The sequence below is a fragment of the Taudactylus pleione genome, unplaced genomic scaffold (genome assembly GCF_031769625.1).
Source record: "Taudactylus pleione unplaced genomic scaffold, aTauple2 ptg000749l, whole genome shotgun sequence".
Taxonomy (NCBI): Eukaryota; Metazoa; Chordata; class Amphibia; order Anura; family Myobatrachidae; genus Taudactylus; species Taudactylus pleione.
Genome location: NW_028285151.1, coordinates 2104303 through 2125002, shown reverse-complemented (window position 1 = coordinate 2125002; position 20700 = coordinate 2104303). Strand labels below are relative to the sequence as shown.

Here is a 20700-nt window from a genome sequence, read left to right as displayed (position 1 = left end):
GGTAAATTGCCAGCTCTTGTGATCAGTGCCTGCGCAGTATGTACGTGTCCTGTCCCCCAGCTCTCCTCACATGCACAGCAGCACTGTACTACCAGCATACACACTGTTACCACCATCATTACTCTGTATAGCATCATTACCTACAAGATGTGCTGCCAGTCTGCGGGGAGGAGGGAGAGGCTATATGGCGGTGTGCCAGGGTCTTTGTTATTTAATGTGTATGTGCCAGCATCATTTTTTCTGGGGGGATAGAGCCTAAAGAAATCTACACAGGGGCCCCCTTCTGTCCTAAAATGCCCCCAAAATATGTCTAATAGTAGTAGGGTTTCCTTCTCAAATGATGGGGCTTATGTAATAGGGTGCGACCCACAGCTGTTGCAGGAACTCCTGCGAGTCTTCCCAAATCTTTAAAGCGGCAATAATTTTAAGGGCAAAACCAGCTTAGTTTTGCCTTTAAAATGATTGCCGCTTATAGTATTGTTGTAGTGAGATGCAGCTACATTGTAAAAATTGAAGGAGAGTAGACGAGCACTAAACAAAAAACTGTGTTATTATCTGGATTACTGTACGAGGGGGCGGGTTTAGGAAGTATAAGCTGAAGAACCAATGCTCCTTCTACTGAAATGTTTATTCCCCTGTAGATGATGATTATTTATTACTTGAGTTGACAACACAGTAAAATACAGTTACTAGTCACACAGATTTACAAACAACGTAGTCTTTAATTCAGTTTTCTCCCCTTTTTTTTTAAACCCTGCGTACCCCTGCCTATCGAGACACACGTCACAAAGAAAAAGAAACCCTACGACTCTCAGCTGTGGATTACTCAGATTGCACGTCTATGAAGAATACAGCTAGCCATGAGAAGTAGTGTGACTTGCAGGACACATTGATCATCTACATGAATTGAATTGAAAATATTTAACATTACCATAAAGCATTGTCACCCACTGTAGCAGCACATACTCCTCTCCCCCATCCATAAAAACACTTTCTCCCTCTCACATGTAGCGAAACATTTAATTACCAGTGTCGCTCGCTGGCAGGGGCGACGAGAGGGGGGGTCTCCTATGCCTATGGAGGGAGTGATCACGCTGATCGCGCCTCCCATTGGCTGTGCACCAGGCTGAGGGGAACATAGTGCCCCCCTCCCCAGCGGGCAGCACCAAAATATTTTTTTTCCCAAAGGGGGAGTTGCCACGTGGCATGCCGGAGGTGGTGTATATGCGCAGAGAGGGACCATTGACCCGCTTACGAGTGGGTCTGAATCAGGCCCTGAATTAACTATATAATTGGGAGCAAGAAATCAATAAAATTATATAGTGGGAGGTCTCACTAAATCAATAGTTATATAGGGGGGAACCAGGGGCAATTTAAGAGAGGAGGGGGCCCATGTGCATTCCTCGCGCCGGGCCCAGAATCTACTGCGCATGCGCAGAACGCCGGAAAAATGGCTGCGGCGACCATTTTCCGGTGTTCTCTGCATCGCTGACACCCAACGCGGGACCACGTACAGGTGCGTTTTAGATAATATGGGTGTAGGTTGCGCGGTGCGGGGCCCCTCTGGACCCAGGGGCCTGTGTGCACCGCACACCTTACACCCATTATAGATACGCTCCTGGGGGGAACTAAGTAAAAAAAAACATATAGACAGGGGTACAAAATCAAAGTATATAGTAGGGAACATGAAATCAATAAAGTTATATGGGGGAGAAGTAAGGGCCTTATCCAGAGATGGACACAATGCCGATATTTACGCAGATTGAACAATTGTTAGCCATTGCGCATGCGTGTAAGCTGCACTGCGCATAGGCAACGACTGATTTGCCAATACGCTCACACAGGATTCGCTCACAAAGTGAGTGACAGGTAGTCAGAGTTTGGGGGAGATAACGGGGGTGGTGACAAAAACGCAGGCGTCCATAAATTAGCTAGTCTACGTGTCTGGAGATCCTCTATGTCTGTGACAGCTTAGACTTATTCAGAAGGCTAATGCTGTCAGTGGGCGTCTCTAAGCACTGGACGCTAGTGAGTCATTGCATATTTCGCAATTGCGATCTGTGAGAAATTGCAGCTGCGATGCCATTTGTGCCCATCTCTAAATCAGGCCCTAAGTCAATAAAGCTATATAGATGGGGGGCACAAATTCAATACACCTACGGTAAGGGGGAGTAGAGGCACAAAATCATTAGTAAAAATAGGTGGATGGTGGGGAGAATATAGCACAATGGCAGTATAAAAAAATATTAGTGAAACGTTTTATAGTGTTATAAATTACATCATTTAATATTACAAATAAAAAACTGATTTATATTTTACATTTTTTAATGTGTTTTTTAGTACCAAGGAGAGAAGCCTAAAATACCAGACTATTCCTCCCCCTTACAATACACAATATTTTAGGTTTGTCTTGGGCCTTGTTTTGGAATTCACAGTTGCTTGTTTTTCATTTCAGAGATGTCAAATCAGATTAGAGCCCCCGCAGCTGCCCGTTACTTGCCAATCTCTGCTATTCATTATCTCCAACCGTCTCCACTACCTGTGCTCCCCACTCCCCAGCATTTCTTTTCAGAGAGGCAGCCCTCTGGCATCCCAGAGATCATTACTTTCTCACACAGCATAGTCGGTCCCACTGTCTCCTCCTCTTCCAGGCATTTTCCTCACAGCATGCCCATACTACTATCCACTATTATTGTCCACCTTGTGCCTCTTTATAAACATGAATGGTAAACCGCTGCTACTGCTTTCAGTTTCACTCTGTTCCCAAAAACTTGTCTCAAGGCCACTCACTTTCTCCAGCTGTGACTCAGGCAGTTTGGGGCAGTCGCACATCACTTGACTGACATTGTTAAAACATCACAAGCCATCGATGGCCCATAGCTGTGTTTTGTCTTTTTCCTTTTTAGATTTCTTTTCACTTTTCTCCCTTGTGCAAACTTGCATATCCCAGTGTGTCTGCTCCATTTCATTACGTCATTTCTAGAAAGTTTCACACACACATAACAATAGACTTCCTCTTCCTACCTTGCGCCTGTGTCAGACTGGGGCATGAAGGGTCCACCAGGGAATGCAGTGGTAGGGGGCCAAGGTTAAGGGGTGAGGCCAGTCAGAGTAGCGTGGAACCATGGCGCCCGGAGAAAGTGCATGTCATAGTGTCCCCCTCCCTGTACTGAACTGTGCCAGTGGGGTATGGCAGCCTACGGGGGAATACTGAATTGAAGAGAAGAACAGCAAACAGTGGCAGTATCGCGCTGGATGTTGAGGTCCCATTGGGGGAATGGAATGTTTCGGTGATGCACTATCTGACATTAAGGGGTAGCTCCTTTGGCACTGCTTTATTTAGTATAGCACCTGGGATTTTACTTTTATCTACTTTGAATAATTGTTATTAGTCAATAGAGGAGATTATATTATATATTGTGATCATTTAACTTAAATTGACAGAATACATGTGCTAGAGTGAGATTCCATAGGATGCTTAGCTTATTACTGCAGTTACAGTCACAAGCAGCTTATACTGGAGTGGGAACACCTATGGGAAGCTCCCTTCTCAGCTATGCTTCTACTTATCAAATATACATTGTACCTATATTAACACTGTATTACTTTGAGAAAAAGAAAAGATAAGAAGAGTGGTCCAATGCACAAACACAGATTCAAAATTTATTCCCTCTTTATGTTCTCTGAAAAATTTGTAAAATATAACTTTTATTGATTATTTTAAAACATGATGTACAGGTATTTGGGCGAAATATTCAAATAATCTGTTGAGAACAGTAGTGAAAGAAAAAATAGAGTATGTGGTTAAAAACACTTCCTGCTGCTGCCGGTCATTACAATTCGTAATATACAGTCAATGGTTCTAATTATCAATATTATAGACTAGAGGATGTGTATTTATTGTCGGTACCACTAGTGTCTCAAAAATTAGACTCCTTGGAATATCTGTTTTCTATATCAGATACATTTTCTAATTAATAGTTTACTAATGTTTCAAAATGCTACAATGTCAATATTATTTGTAGCCATTGTATGTATCATATATAAATAACACAATTATAATCTACAAGACGTAATATCATGAAGGAGCTGTAGTTGTTAATACCAATATGTACTTGTCAGGATGTCACAATGTGTTTACATACAGTATGTATAAAAAATGAAGATTTCAATATATATGGCAAAGTACTATATTAGTTTCTGCAAAACAGTGTGGATTGTGTATCTCCACTAGTGTGCTTAAGTTTCTCACACTGTTGGTCTCTATGGATACCATCGCATGCACGAGGTGCGTAGATAGTTCAATGTGCACCTCTCTTATAGTAAATAGTTTACTGTTGTTGCTAAATGCCACAGTATCAATATTATTTGTAACTATTAACGTATCAAATACGAGTAGCAAAATTATGGTCTGCAGAACGGGATTCTATGACTGGGCTGCAGTTATTGAAACCAGTGTGTATTTATCACAATATCATGGCGATATGTAACATATATATATATATATATATATATATATATATACAGTCAGGTGCATAAATATTGGGACATTGACAGAATTTTCATATTTTGGCCTCTATTCACCACCACAATGGCTTTGAAATTAAACAAACAAGATGTGCTTTAACTGCAGACTTTCAGATTTAATTTGAGGGTAATTACATCCAAATCAGGTGAACGGTGTAGGAATTACAACGGTTTCTATATGTGCCTTCCACTTTTTATGGGGCCAAAAGTAATGGGACTATCACCGCAATGGTTATTTCATGGACAGGTGTGGGCTATTCCCTTGTTATTTCATTATCAATTAAGCAGGTAAAAGGTCTGGAGTTGATTCTAGGTGTGACATTTGCATTTGGAATCAGTTGCTGTCTACTCTCAATATGAGATCCAAAGAGCTGTCACTATCAGTGAAGCAAGCCATCATTAGGCTGAAAAATCTAAATAAACCCATCAGAGAGTTAGCAAAAAAATTAGGTGTGGCCAAATCAACTGTTTGGAACATTTTCAAAAAGAAATAACACACCAGAGAGCTCAGCAACTCCAAAAGACCTCGGAAGACCACGGAAAATAACTGTTGTGGATGACAGAAGAATTATTTCCCTGGTGAAGAAAAACCCCTTCACAACAGTTGGCCAAATCAAGAACACTCTCCAGGAGGTAGGTGTATATGTGTCAAAGTCAACAATCAAGTGAAGACTTCACAATAGTGAATATAGAGGGTTCACCACAAGATGTAAACCATTGGTGAGCCACAAAAACAGGAAGACCAGATTAGAGTTTGCCAAACAACATCTAAAAAAGCCATTACAGTTCTGGAACAACATCCTAGGGACAGATGAGACAAAGATCAACTTGTACCAGAGTGATGGGAAGAAAAGAGTATGGAGAAGGAAAGGAACTGCTCATGATCCAAAACATACCACCTCATCAGTGAAGCATGGTGGTGGTAGTGTCATGGCGTGGGCATGTATGGCTGCCAATTGAACTGGTTCCCTTGTATTTATTGATGATGTGACAAAAGCAGCAGAATGAATTCTAAAGTGTTTCGGGCAATATTATATGCTCATATTCAGTCAAATGCTTCAGAACTCATTTGACGGCGCTTCACAGTGCAGATGACAATGACCCGAAGCAAACTGCAAAAGCAACCAAAGAGTTTTTTAAGGCTAAAAAGTGGAATGTTATGCAATGGCCAAGTCAATCCCCTGACTTGAATCTGATTGAGCATGCATTTCACTTGATGAAGACAAAACTGAAGGGAAAATGCCCCAAGAACAAGCAGGAACTGAAGACATTTGCAGTAGAGGCCTGGCAGAGCACCACCAGGGATGAAACCCAACGTCTGCTGATGTCTATGCGTTCTAGACTTCAGGCTGTAATTGCCTGCAAAGGATTTGCAACAAAGTATTAAAAAGTGAAAGTTAGATTTAGGATTGTTTAGTTTGTCCCATTACTTTTGGCCCCTTAAAAAGTGGGAGGCACATATAGAAACCGTTGTAATTCCTACACCGTTCACCTGATTTGGATGTAATTACCCTCAAATTAAATCTGAAAGTCTGCAGTTAAAGCACATCTTGTTTGTTTCATTTCAAAGCCATTGTGGTGGTGAATAGAGGCCAAAATATCAAAATTCTGTCAATGTCCCAATATTTATGCACCTGACTGTATATATATATATATATATATATATATATATATATATATATATATAATGATTTAAACATATAGCCCTATGTAGATAAATCGAAAAATATCCTCTTTTAAACCCGCATATATAGGGCGATGACCAGCAGCACAGGTCATCGCCCTATATATGCGGGTTTAAAAGACCTTCAGTGCAATGCTGAAACAGCTGAGACTGTCAGCTTGATAATAATCTCCAGCATACGATCAGAGATACCTAATCCACACTGATTCACAGAAACCAATATAGCTTTAGGCTATATATGTTTAAAACAGTGTATATATATATATATGTTACATATCACCATGATATTCTGATAAATACACACTGGTTTCAATAACTGCAGCCCAGTCATAAAACCCCATTCTGCAGACCATAATTTTGCTACTCGTTTTTGATACATTAATAGTTACAAATAATATTGATACTGTGGCATTTAGCAACAACAGTAAACTATTTACTATAAGAGAGGTGCACATTGAACTATCTACGCACCTCGTGCATGCGATTGTATCCATAGAGACCAACAGTGTGAGAAACTTAAGCACACTAGTGGAGATACACAATCCACACTGTTTTGCAGAAACTAATATAGTACTTTGCCATATATATTGAAACCTTCATTTTTTATACATACTGTATGTAAAACACATTGTGACATCCTGACAAGTACATATTGGTATTAACAACTGCAGCCCCTTTATGATATCACGTCTTGTAGATTATAATTGTGTTATTTATATATGATACATACAATGGCTACAAATAATATTGACATTGTAGCATTTTGAAACATTAGCAAACTATTCATTAGAGAATGTATCTGATATAGAAAACAGATATTCCAAGGAGTCTAATTTTTGAGACACTAGTGGTACCGACAATAAATACACATCCTCTAGTCTATAATATTGATAATTAGATCCATTGACTGTATAATACGAATTGTGTTTTTAACCACATACTCTATTTTTTCTTTCACTACTGTTCTTGACAGATTATTTTAATATTTCGCCCAAATACCTGTACATCATGTTTTAAACTAATCAATAAAAGTTATATTTTACTAATTTTTCAGAGAACATAAAGAGGGAATACATTTTTATCTGTGTTTGTGCACCGGACCACTCTTCTTATCTTTTCTCTTTCTCAAAGTAATACAGTGTTAACTTTATAAGAAGGTCTAGTGGCACCTCCACCAACATACATCAATATATGTACTTGATGATCATATCGAGAGGAACCTCACAGTAAATTAATGATGAATAGATTCTTTCTCTGATAAGGCTTTAATAAATACAACAATACATAGTCGTAGCCTAAAGTTAGTGTGGTATCATTACAACTTTTTCTTGCACCTATAGTAATGTGAGTACTACTAACCATGTCATGTTCTGTCTACCACCATTATTATTATTTCAAGTCTCCTAATATTTTTTTAAAAGAACTTTCAAATAACACTGTGTGGTCATGCCTGGGAACACCTCCATTACTTTACATAGCAAAGCAGTGACTCTTTTTAAACTCATACCTTAGAATTGAAGTTTAGGATTTTACCTCAGATGTGTCACTTTTAAGTCCATTGAAGCACAATGAATGAATGAGGAGAAAAGGACAGAGGAGATCAAAGAGGGCAGGGGAGAGGAAAGTGCTGATCAGAGAGGGGAGGACAGAAGCCAATAAGAAAGGAGAGGGGAAGGGCAAAGCCATTCAGAGTGGGGCAGTGACAGAAGTCAATAAGAAAAGGAGGGGTTGGTGACAGAAGCCAATAAGAAAGGAGAGGGCAGGGGCAAAGAGCCAATCAGAGGGGTGGTGACAGAAACCAATAAGAAAGGAGAGGGGAAGGGTAAAGCCATTCAGAGTGGGGCAGTGACAGAAGTCAATAAGAAAAGGAGGGGGCTGGTGACAGAAGCCAATAAGAAAGGAGAGGGCAGGGGCAAAGAGCCAATCAGAGAGGGGTGGTGACAGAAGCCAATAAGAAAAGGAGAGGAAAGAGGTAGTGACAGAAGTCAATAAGAAAAGGAGGGGGCTGGTGACAGAAGCCAATAAGAAAGGAGAGGGCAGGGGCAAAGAGCCAATCAGAGAGGGGAGGTGACAGAAGCCAATAAGAAAAGGAGAGGAAAGAGGTAGTGACAGAAGCCAATAAGAAAAGGAAAGGGGTGGTGACACAAGCCAATAAGAAAGGAGTGGGCAGGGGCAAAGAGACAATCACAGGGTAGAGAGGGAAGGGAATTAAAAAGGTGATAAGTGAATGTAATCAATTTTGCAGGAAAGGGGAGGTGACAGAATATGATCACAGAGGAGGGAGGGCCGGAGGGGAGGCAATCTGGTCTGCTTGAGGAGCATGAAATGTAGAAACGGATCTCAGATCCGTAACTTATTTAGGATATAGAGCAAACAAATTGAGATAAAACTAACAGGCGGCTGTCATACTGTGTAGCACCCCATGAATTCCGGAAACCTGGATGGCGCCCTCTGTCCATTTTGGCGCCCGGAGCTCATGCTCCACTTTAACCACCCTCGCTACACCCCTGAGGCCAATCACCAAAGGGGGTGTGGTCAGCCCCACAGAGGGACTTGGGCCCTCATTCAGAGCCGTACGCTCTGAGCAGAGCGCACGCTCTGAATGAGGGCCGCCCTCCATAAAAATGGAGCGTCCTCCTGGACGCTCGTATAGCTGTGGGTCACCACCCACAGCCTATACGAGCGTGCAGTTTGATGGCCACGCTTGTCGTGACCATCGCGACCATCGAAACTGCGAGCCGGAGCCTGCGGTTGAGGTTTTCAACCGCAAGCTCCGGAGTGATTTTGGCTCTATCAGAGCCAAAATCACTCCCACTGACATCACTAGTGATGTCAGTGGGCCGGCTTCTGACGGGAGGCGTTCCCGTGGGAACGCCCCCGTCAGGGAGGCACGCCCCCGGCATGCCCACCAAAGGGGGCGTGCTGTCAATCAACATCGACAGCACGCCCCCTTTGATCAGACACAACGAGCGAAGGACTTTCCTTCGCTCGTCGCGTCTGGCGCATGCGCACGACGGAGCTCCCTCCGTCGTGCGCATGGTCAGTGCAGAACATCGACCCACTTGCGAGCGGACAGCCGCTCGCGAGTGGGTCTGAATCAGGGCCTTGGACAACCAATAGAGAGGACATGCAAAAACAGGGCCCTTTTTTATAAAGGAGGGAACAGGGCTGTGTCACAGCAGCCGAGATTTGAATTGAGACGCCCACCAGCAGCTTTGCAAGTACGCTGTTTAACATCAGTCAATCATCGGACCTCTGAGTAACCCCGTGGCCACGCAGAATGGGCGACGGAATTAAGATGTCGGAACCTTAACAAATGCGTATGGTTTTGCAGCCGCAGGCTGAAATATGCCTACATTTGAGCCACAAATGGTCCCTGCTTGTCAATCTCTGCTAATAAATCCTTTCTGCAACCGCCATCACAAGATCATTACGGCACATGTGCAGTGTGACTCCAATGCATGCGCAGTTGAATAACCATCTGCCATTTGGAAAAACATCGTCATTGCATTCATCTCTGAATCAGGCCCCAGTATACTTACTTGCAGATGGGCTTGGATTCTTCATAACTGTAGGATGGGTCTTAGGGCCTGATTCAGACCCGTTCGCAAGTCTGTGTTTGCACGCAGCCGTCAGCAGCCAAAGTATGCAAATCCCATGATCGCTAGCAAGACATTAGCATGCCCACTATGTCGTGCCAAGCGATCGTGGTATGTATTTGGATGCCCCCCAGCCTGACACAAGACGCCCACTTTCCCTTAGTAACATAAGTCATCTCCAGGAAGTATATTAAACAATCAGTAAAATCGACTGACATCGTACCCATACGCAGCACTTGTGGTTGACCATACCCTACCGCAAGCACTGCGAGTGCTGCTGTGTGTAATTCACCCATGTGACGTGTATGCTGACAATGCGTCTTAATTATGCATGCCCCTGAAACAGCGTTCAGACGCACAGACATGCTGGCATTCGCACCACCACACCCCCGTTACCATCGACCACCCCCTGTCACCACCCACAAATGGCACGTCCTGTCACTCATGCTTGCGGAGTGTCTGTGAACAGGGTGCGAACGCTTCCCGATCGCAAGGAATAGTTTGCGCATCTGCACTGCATCTTGTATGCATGCGCAGATTGCAAACATTGGCAGGCTATGTGCGAACGCAGCCTTGCGACCGGGTCTGAATCAGGCCCTTAGTTCTCCCTTGTCCTTCAGTTCCTTCTTCTCTTTGCCAGAGACTGTTCTGCCTGAACACTTACTCTTATTGACTGACTTTAGTGAAATGGATCTCTGTTCCTGCCTATCACACTGTCACCTCATAGACATGTCCTTCCCCAACTAGTGCAACCAACAGGCCAATTATTTACCTCTCTCAGGGCCTGGATAGTCAAAAGGTAACTCTCACTTCTGACTTTCTCAGTGTTGATCCTGGTGTCTCAAAAATACATGTAGAAACCCAGAATCAAGTAGTGATGGGCCTATGCACAATAAGTTTCCGATGGTTGTCATGTAGAGTGCAACTGACAACAAGCCGCTGATGCCAAGGAATAGGACAAAATGTACAGTTAGGAGCATGAATAATATCCACACCGCTACACAGTCTGTGATGGCAATAAAGTGTCGGCTACCAAGGGATACAATGTCTGAGGAGGTGACCCAGGTTTCTGTTAAGCACAGGAGGTGAAGCATTTGCCATGGATAGGACTTTCTGTTCACTGAATGATAATTGTAGATATTGTTTAGGAAAAATAAGATTTGTGCTCATGCGATTCTCTATACTGAATGATGATGTAGTAAGATATAGGCCCAAGCCAAGTAAAATGGAAAATCGCTGCAACCTTAAATTATTTTTATTTTATTGTTGTTAAATGACAGGAGATCCTGATTTTTGTGGATGATGTTAAATTCTGTACCTTAATTACAATTTCTACTGCTTGCAATGCCTCTGTATACAGTTGTAATTTGCTAAATTATTATTACAAACGAATGATTCCCAGTGTATAGCTTACCACAGTCAGATGTCCATTCTTGGCTTTGTACACCTGTGTCTCAGCCCCTGATGTGAAATCAATAACCCCTTCCTTGCCTTGGAAGTGAAAAGTGATGCTAGGGGGAAAGAATGCAATATTGTGTTATTGCTGAGGACCTGGGAGTCTAATGTGATCTGTCTGTACAGTGAGGATCAGTGTCAAATTAGTAGAAGCTATAATAGCCAGGGTTTGCCAAACTCGGTCCTCAAGGCAAGTCCAGATTGTAAGGATATCTATGCTTGTGCACAGATGATATAATCAAGCTGACTGAGGTACTAATAAAGTCACCTGTGCTTAGGCATGGACTATTAGGTTGCCTTGGGACCCGAGTTTTTGAACCACTGGTCTATATGAAGATAATAGTCTACATGTATTTATACCCTTAATACATTAGAGCAGTGGTCCTCAGGACCCCACCCAGCAGGTGCATAGGTGACTTCATTACTTATGCTGGGCATACACTATACAATTATCTGTCAGACATCTGTCCAATCTGGCTGGTTGGAATGAAAACATGGTAATGTATGGGAGCAAATGACAATCGTCCATATGTTCCCAAACACTGGAAAATGGTTAAAATCGATTGTTCAAATAGGTTAAATTCGTCTGATTTAACCAATTTGTCTAAAAAACAACCATTTTTGTTTGTTTACCAGTGTTTGTGAGCAAATGGTTGAATGTCATTTGCTTCTATACATTACAGGTTGAGTCTCCGATATCCAAAATGCTTGGGACCAGGGGTATTTTGGATAACGGAATATTCCGTATTTTGGAATATTTGCATATTATAATGAAATATCTTGGGAATGGGACCCAAATATACACACATAATGCATGTATGTGTTATATACACCTTATACACACAGCCTGCAGGTCATTTTATACAATATTTTCAATAATTTTGTGGCTCAAACAAAGTTTGTGTACAGAAATGAAATTTATTTATGTTTCATATACACCCTATACACACAGCCTGAAAGGTAATTTTAAACAAAATTTTTAATAGTTTGTGTACATTGAACCATCAAAAATCAAAGGTTTCATTATCTCAGTCATGCCAAAAAAAATCTGTATTTCGGAATATTCCGTATTTCTGAATATTTGGATATGGGAGACTCAACCTGTACCAGATTTTCATTCCAACCAGCCTGATTGGACAGATATCTGACAGATAATTGTATAGTGTATGCCCAGCATTACTGACACCATTTAAAAGATCCACAGGTGGAGCTTATTATTTCACTTGTGATTCTGTGAAGAGAACTGGAAAATATGCACTATTGGGGGTCCTGAGGACCAAGTTTGAGAACCTGTGCATTAGAGACATATAATTTATATTACCTTCCTTGTCCTATCTTGACTGCATCTTTCTTAGAAGCCATCATGCACAGCTTAGTGACCACTTCAAATATATGGTCACATTGTAATATGGCATCACCCTGTAATGAAGAGAATAAAGGCTGGTAACTCTGTCCATAACTCAAAGTCTCTTGGGCTATACCAGCAAAGGTAATGGGAACTGCCTCCTACCTTCTGCTTATTGTCCTCTGGAGACACATGGATGATTAGGAATCCATCACTCAAGTTACTAACAGAGATTTCTTAAAAAAAAAATAAAAGTGAATTATTTCACTCCAGTACTTTTAATATCACAATCCTTTTATTTTATTTTAAGATCTTTTTCATTGTTACATTCTGTTTGACAACTATCAGCATACCCTTTTGTTAGAATTCATAATTTTCAGTGGTGGAACTCCCAGAGGCAATGGTCACTGAGGTGGAGGAAGGAGGAACAGCCACACCTTTAAACGATGCAAAGTTTGTATATTCTCCCTGTGCTTGGGGGGTTTCCTCCAGGTACTCCGGTTTCCTCCCACACTCCAAAAATATACTAGTAAGTTAATTGACTACCAACAAAAATTAACCCTAGTGTGTATGTGTGTGAGCATGTGGTAGGGAATATAGATTGTAAGCTCCACTGGGACATGGACTGATGGGAATGGCCAGATAGTCTCTGTAAAGCGCTGCAGAATATGTGTGCACTATATAAACAACTGGTAATAAATAAATACATAAATAAATGCAACCGATGTAAATGACAGTGCCTATGAGCAGTACGCTACCATTTGTACAGTCTGCAAGCGGAAATGTCCCTGCCCACTCCTGGACTTCACCTATTAGCTACGGGTAGAGGATGAAAGAGGGTTGCTGGAGGGCGTTTCTGGGTTGCTAGGGAGCGGTACCTGGAGAACATGCAAGTTCCGCCACTGAGCATCATCATATGTTTATTATTATTATTATTATTATTATTATTATTATTATTGTGACCCTGGTTTAGGGTTAAAGAAAAACCATTTAAATGTATACTTTTGACATATACATTTCATAGCATTCTGAGGTAATTTAAGTCTGTAATTGCTTAAATAATTAAGGTATATACTGTATGTGTGGAGATATCAAGGTACATTAAATTCCTACTGTACATGTTTATGTGTATGTTTAAGTAGTGTGCACTATACAAGAAAGTGCCAGAACTGGCAGGCAGAAGCTGCTGTCAGGTGGCCCCTGTTTAACATAAGCGGAGTGATACATGTAGGAGTGAATTGGTTCCTGTCAGGAAAAGAGAGTCCGGGGAGAGGTGATAAAACAGCTGTTAGCAGCAGCTGACAGTCTGAAGTTCTCCTCGGGTGCCCACCTCTCTGTGGCCTGGCCAGCGGAGCCGTAGTAGGCTGCCGGGCGCAGGGGGGTGGAGCCGGACAGGAGGCATCAGCGGCGGCGGTCAAGCTTTCCGCTGACAGGAGGGTGAAGGTCCTGGCAGTGGAGCTGCAGGGTGGTCCCATCGGCAGAGCTGCGAAGAGGGACTGATGGCAGCCGGAGGCTGTAAGCGGGACAGAGTTGCGACACACCCCTACCGTTGAGAGGCTGTGGTCCCAAAGAGGGGCATGTCTGCAAGCATAGATGTGGAGCAGCAGCGGCTGCATCAAGAGGTCAGCTGCCGCCTCAGAACAGCTATGGAGCTGGGTTGGTGGAGAGGGGATACGCCGGGCTATGTGAGCAGACAGAGAACAGGAGAGAGGGAGAGTCCACTGGAGGTTCGTGGTAAGCTGACAGGGAGCAGCAGAGGGGCAGTACAGCATCAGTGGAGCCGTATGTAGCAGCAGAGTAGGGGCTTGGCAGCATGCCATAAGCATACAAACTGTTATATGGGCTAATCCCTGCAGTGGCTGCCTGGTTACAGACTACAATTCGGAAGTGATAGCAGCTGTAAGTACGATAGCCCCTTACACTGCATACAAGCAGAAGCCAGTCACAGCTGGGGAGTGGCAGTGTCAGCTGGTTACAGTTCAGGAGCAGCAGGTAGCCCACAAGTATTACAGCAGGACTGCTCATTGGCCAGCACAAAGAGGAAAGCTGTAGTGGTCATAGGGGAAGCCAGAATTTCTCAAGAGAGTACAGTAGTTGCTTAGGGTGCACCTATGTTGTGACACGTTGGTAGTGGCAGTAGCACCCTACCAGTGGTCAACTTGCACTGCATTCTGCCACAGCAGGATAACTAAGGGTTAAAACACTGCATATACAGCACTACTATTTACACTGATTTATGTGCAACATTTGTCCTTTGGGAACCTTTCCATTTAATGTCATCCTACAAATTGGAAATATAGAAGTCTAACACATTGAAGCTGGAAGCCAATAGTTAGCACTGAGAAAGGACAATAACTAGTGCATGTGGTGACAACATTTGTAACCAACATTTATTTAGTTTTCTCAGTGTATCACTTATTAAATAAAAGGATGTAGCTACTAGCTACAGCCAGGATTCTGCAGACTGAACTATACGTGGTGTTTGCAGCACCAGATTGATAAATCCAGCCAGGACTAATGATATATATATATTTGTATCTAATTTAGTCATTGTATTTTCAGTATTCAATAACATTTAATGTGATGCCAGTTGAAAGGATGTGTATGAAGATACATACAAGTATACACATAAGGTAGACTGCGTACAGTATGAGACTAGAGCGGTATTAATAGGTATAGGAGTTACCATTAAGCTAACATATAGAAATATACATGTAATTTACGGCAGACATAAGAAATACGTTTGACAGGAATGTGCCCACAATGTCTTTGAATAACAGATTTTCCAGAGATAGGTGAAGTAGTTATTTATACTGGTATGTTGTCTTATGTAATGACATGTAATGTTATGTTATGTACTATGTTATGTACTATGATATGTACTATGATATGTACTATGTTATATGAACCTATGTATTTTCTATAAATATAGCAGGTGATGTAATGTTATGTGCATGGTAAGTAATGTACTTAATACTTATCCTACAACTTCATAAACTTAAGGATTTACAACTGAACCATATCTTGTGGTGACATTATTATGGCGCTAAAATGTCGGTAAGCCTAACCTTCTGTAATTAGGAGAATAAAAATAACACAAGTATATAAACTAATCCCCAATTTGGGTTTTCCCAAGTAGGCCCGGACTACTATTGATACTTGGGTGGAGGCACTGAATTGATAGAGAAAAAGTACACCACTTAAAGAGAGATTAAGGGTGGGTACATTATACAACATGGGAGTTAGTAACCTGGTGTTCCCTTAGTGGAAAAAGGGGGGGTTACATTATTATTATTATTATTATTATTATATCAATATACTACCCAGTGTTTTACGGTTAAAGTTTAATCATTTACATCAGTACAGGCACCTGTGGAGCTTACAGTCTGACCTACAGTATCTACCACAAAACACTCTAATTTCTAAGCTTACCTATATATGAAAATGTTTGCTATGATCTGTAGTTTATTGAAAAAAATTAAATAAACAAAATTTTCTAAAAAAAACAACAACACAAAAACACTACCATTGACATTCCAGTACAATTTGGACTGTGAGAGAAAACCTTCCCAAATATGGGAATAACATACAATTATCGCATATACATTCGTTATCGCCGTCTTCACACTCTATTAGACCGGGTTAACTGTAAAATGGCTAAACCCCTCTAAAATCCTTGTTAGGATGCCCTAAGCACGGGTTTATCGCACATTTTTGCTCATACCCTCCTGAGGTTGCTAGCAGAAAGGCCGGCACCGGCAGCTATCGCCTAGCAAAGGTTGGTTGCCATGGCAACCAGCTTAAATTGCCTAGCAACGTTCGGTTGCCTATCAAGGTGCAGTTGCCTAGCACCAGTCGGTTGTCTAACAACGGTCAGTTGCCATGGTAACAGCTTAAATTGCAAAGCAACAGTCAGTTGCCATGGCAACCAACCTAGATGCCTATCAATGGTCAGTTGCCATGGCAACCAGCCTTGGTTGCCTAGCCATGGTCGGTTGCCATGGCAACTAGCTTAAATTGCATAGCACCCAGCCTCGGTTGCCTAGCAACAGTTGATTGCATAGCAATGGTCAGTTGCCATGGCAACCAGCTTAAATTGCCTTGCAATGGTCAGTTACCATGGCAACCAGCCTCGGTTTACTCAGCTTAATTTGGCTAATAATTCCGTAATTTTTTGGGTGAAAAAGTGCAAAATGCAGGAAAATGGGTTAATTGATGTGTGACAGGTATATGGGGGTTCTGTATGAATGGCACAGGTGTTTTTAAGACTGCAGGTAGTTGTTAGATGTGTGTTTTGAAGGTTGTCTTTAAATGACACAAATATATACTTATAGGCATTTTTATGCACCCCCAATTTAAAAAACACATTTATTTTGACAAAACACTTGCTTTCTATTATTATTTGACTGATTTAGAAATATGCATATAACAGCCATTTGACACAATTTAAGAACCCCAAGTCGCATCATGACTTTTGGAATTAAATTACGCAAAAAATGGGTGCACACTTAGATGCGATAAGCGGAATTCGCACGCAAAGGGTGTGAAAAATTAGCGCGCAAAAAATGACCGCATTTTCAGGGCTAATTGAATCCCCCCCCCAACAGGACAGTTTATCTGGAGTGTGTAGTGTACTGCCAGTCCGTCAGTAATGTTCCATCTCAGCAAGGCAAAACTCTGTTCCAAGTATTCCCCAATGTGTATGTTACATGTATCTATTATCAAGTAACCCTTCAATTATAAAAGAAAAAACTATTCTAATTTTTATTGAATAAAAAATGCATTTCATACAAAACATCATACTGGTTTATTGAGTTTCATTGAACAGGCCAAAGTAGCCCATGAACCTGTCAGATGTAACCCTGGTGTACACGTACCACAGGTTGAAAAACCCTGTGATAAATTTGATAAAATGCATAAAGAATTCAAATTGCTCACTAGAATGGCAATTAAACATAACAATTAAAGAAGATGGTAAATCCTTTCAGAATCTGGTGCCTGTATTGAGCATATATTCAATGGTATGATGGTATATTGTTATGTTTTTGTTACCTTTTAGACTTGAGTAGTCAATCTTCTGCTTGACCTTGGCTTGCTCAGTCACATATAGTGCCGACTGTGTCAAAAAGAGCTGGCGAGGTCGAGCTTTAAACCCATGTCTGTCGTACTTAATTGCTGCTATGCCATACTGATCATGTGGGGACAAGAACATTATACCTGTCATTAGACTACAGTTCAGCGACTTTTATAATGGAATATAAGATATTGTACAAAAATGTTGCCCCAAAGTCAGACATCAACATTCGCTTAGTATTCAGTTCTCCACGCTGTACACACAGACAACAGTTCTACACAGACACATAGATTTAAAATTATTATTATTATTATTACATTTTATTTATAGGGTGCCACAAGTGGTCCGCAGCGCCGTACATACAGTAAAGGGTACACAGAACATTACATTACAATACAGTAACCAACTTATAAACAGAGCACAAGTAACAATTAGCAACACAATTCTCCATACACAATACAGCTGGGAAGGTGAGGGCTGTCATAGAAGTGCTAGAGAAGAAGGCTGTGAGACAGTGGGGAGGAGGACCCTGCTCATAGGAGCTTACAATCCACTCACAACCTTACTATGTAGACATACTAAAAGTGGAATGTTATGCAATGACCAAGTCAATCCCCTGACCTGAATCCAATTGAGCATGCATTTCACTTGATGAAGACAAAACTGAAGGGAAAATGCCCCAAGAACAAGCAGGAACTGAAGACATTTGCAGTAGAGGTCTGGCAGAGCATCACCAGGGATGAATCCCAGCGTCTGGTGATGTCTATACGTTCCAGACTTCAGGCTGTAATTGCCTGCAAAGGATTTGCAACCAAGTATTAAAAAGTGAAAGTTAGATTTAGGATTGTTTAGTTTGTCCCATTACTTTTGGCCCCTTAAAAAGTGGGAGGCACATATAGAAACCATTGTAATTCCTACACCGCTCACCTGATTTGGATGTAATTACCCTCAAATTAAATGTGAAAGTCTGCAGTTAAAGCACATCTTGTTTGTTTCATTCCAAAGCCATTGTGGTGGTGAATAGAGGCCAAAATATGAAAATTCTGTCAATGTCCCAATATTTATGCACCTGACTGTATATATATATATATATATATATATATATATCCTTAATTAAGACAAATGAATGCTAATAGTAAAATCAATGTGGTTCTTTATTGAGCCAAATAATGACACACAATTAGTATATGTAAAAATAAGAAACATTAGATGCTTGCATTAATAGATAACTAATACAGTAGCTTAAAATGAGCCTTTGTTTAGAAGCCAAAAGCTATGCATACATAAAGTGTATGCATAAGTATAAAGAACAGTATAATAAGCCGTAAAAAGGGGCTACAGTAAAGAATTAAGCTCCAATAGAGCAAGAATAAAGGGGCACAAATAAATCAGGTTGAAAATATTCCTATAAAGTTGATAATGGGATGACGGAGAAAAGAAATGTAACAGGAAGTTTAGATTGTTTACGAGTAAAACTAAAGCTGGGTACACATCAGAACATGTGTACCCAGCCCGACGTCACGGGCAACAGGATTCGGCAAGAGGCAAGTGCATACACACTGCCGATGTCGAGTCCGACGGGTGGAAGGGCTGCACCATGCTGCATTATACAGCATAACATCGTTATCGACATCCATCGTCTTCCCTGCAGTAGGGCCGGCAGAGGATATTGTATGAGGTAGATTTGTATCACTCTGTTCAGTTTCCCTACCTTAATCTTGTCGTGGTTCATGACCTGCATTGTCTTTGGACTGATATCCTGTTCACCTAAGGAATAAAAATAAATTCAAAACAAAATATATATTCTGTCAGGAAAAAAAAATCACACATATTTCTCTTGCAATATTCTGTGCAATTATTGTATCAATCAGTCACTTATTGACTGATCGGGCTGATAATTGTACAGTGTATGGCCACGCCCGGTCAGCAACTATCACTCTGCCGGGCATGAAGAAGATGCAATAATTGCTGCTTGGATATGACAGCAGATATACTCACCATCATACACATTACACATAGGCCCAGGGGCAGAACTATGGGAGACAATGGAGGCGCCTGCCGCCGGGCTCCAGCTCAGAATTGGCACCTACTCCATTGTCCACAACATATTCACCCCGCTTAGGGCTGTAACTATGTACCCGGAGTGTACCGTCGCGGCTGCCCAATACATGGCACCTCTTCCCGGCACCTGAGAAGCCACCATACACTAGTGGAGAGCTCCATGTCAGACCATCAGCTGCTGCCTTCGGGGGAAGGGGGGGGGGCATCTGGGAAGAGCTTACGCCACTGCATAGGCCAATTATCTCACAGCATATTGCAATGTCAGATATTTGGTCTGTCTGCTTATCTCCCAACTATCCCGCTATAGCAGGAAGTTCTCACTTTTCAGGGGCTGTTCTGCCACCCCATTCTCAGGCCACAAGGGGGTCATTAATGTTAGGGGTTTTGCACTCTAACAGCTGCTCTGCATAGCATGCACGCGGCATCTGCACAGTGCGGTGAGAGCCTGGGGGCAGCCCAGCATCTCCAGGAGTGCTGGGGACGTCCCCAGAGTGAAGGGGCAACTCCATACCATTTCCCATGAGGCCACACCCCCTTTTTGGACGTGCAAGCCTTTCGCGAGCAGAGGGTCCCTATTTTTACCTCCCATATGTTGGGAGGTATGTGTCTGATGGGATGCTTCTAGGATGTGATTCTTAGTACATCTCGCTCCCTAAGAGTGCAAATAATATCTGTTTTTTATCCTAGACAATCTTGATGTATGGCAACAGGCAATTAGAGTCAGGAAGAAGCTGGCACCCATGTTAGGTTCCAGTGTTGCCTCCATGGTGGATGACCATTGAAACAATGGGTGACTCTTGGGGACTGGTCTGTATTACCACAGCTAGTAGATGCAGAATGTAGAAAACCTTTACAACTTTGAAAGCCTGTGCTATGGGCAGTGGCTTAGAGTATGACCTGAACGGCGATGTCCTAAGAATGAGTCTGCACACAAGGAGGAAGCATTGGGCTTGCT

The 20700-nt window shown here is 41.9% G+C and overlaps 1 protein-coding gene across 1 annotated transcript in view; it reads right to left on the bottom strand.

Moving 5' to 3' along the window:
* The window catches only part of MYO1H (myosin IH), a 97867-nt gene that overhangs the window by 1671 nt on the left and 75496 nt on the right, over window positions 1–20700 (bottom strand). The window contains exons 27-31 of the mRNA XM_088457278.1: window positions 19396–19451; window positions 17663–17798; window positions 12776–12846; window positions 12587–12684; window positions 11225–11321 (exon numbers count right to left, since the gene is read on the bottom strand). Of these exons, the coding sequence (XP_088313404.1) occupies window positions 11225–11321; window positions 12587–12684; window positions 12776–12846; window positions 17663–17798; window positions 19396–19451 (458 nt within the window). The remainder of the gene's footprint in view (window positions 1–11224; window positions 11322–12586; window positions 12685–12775; window positions 12847–17662; window positions 17799–19395; window positions 19452–20700) is intronic.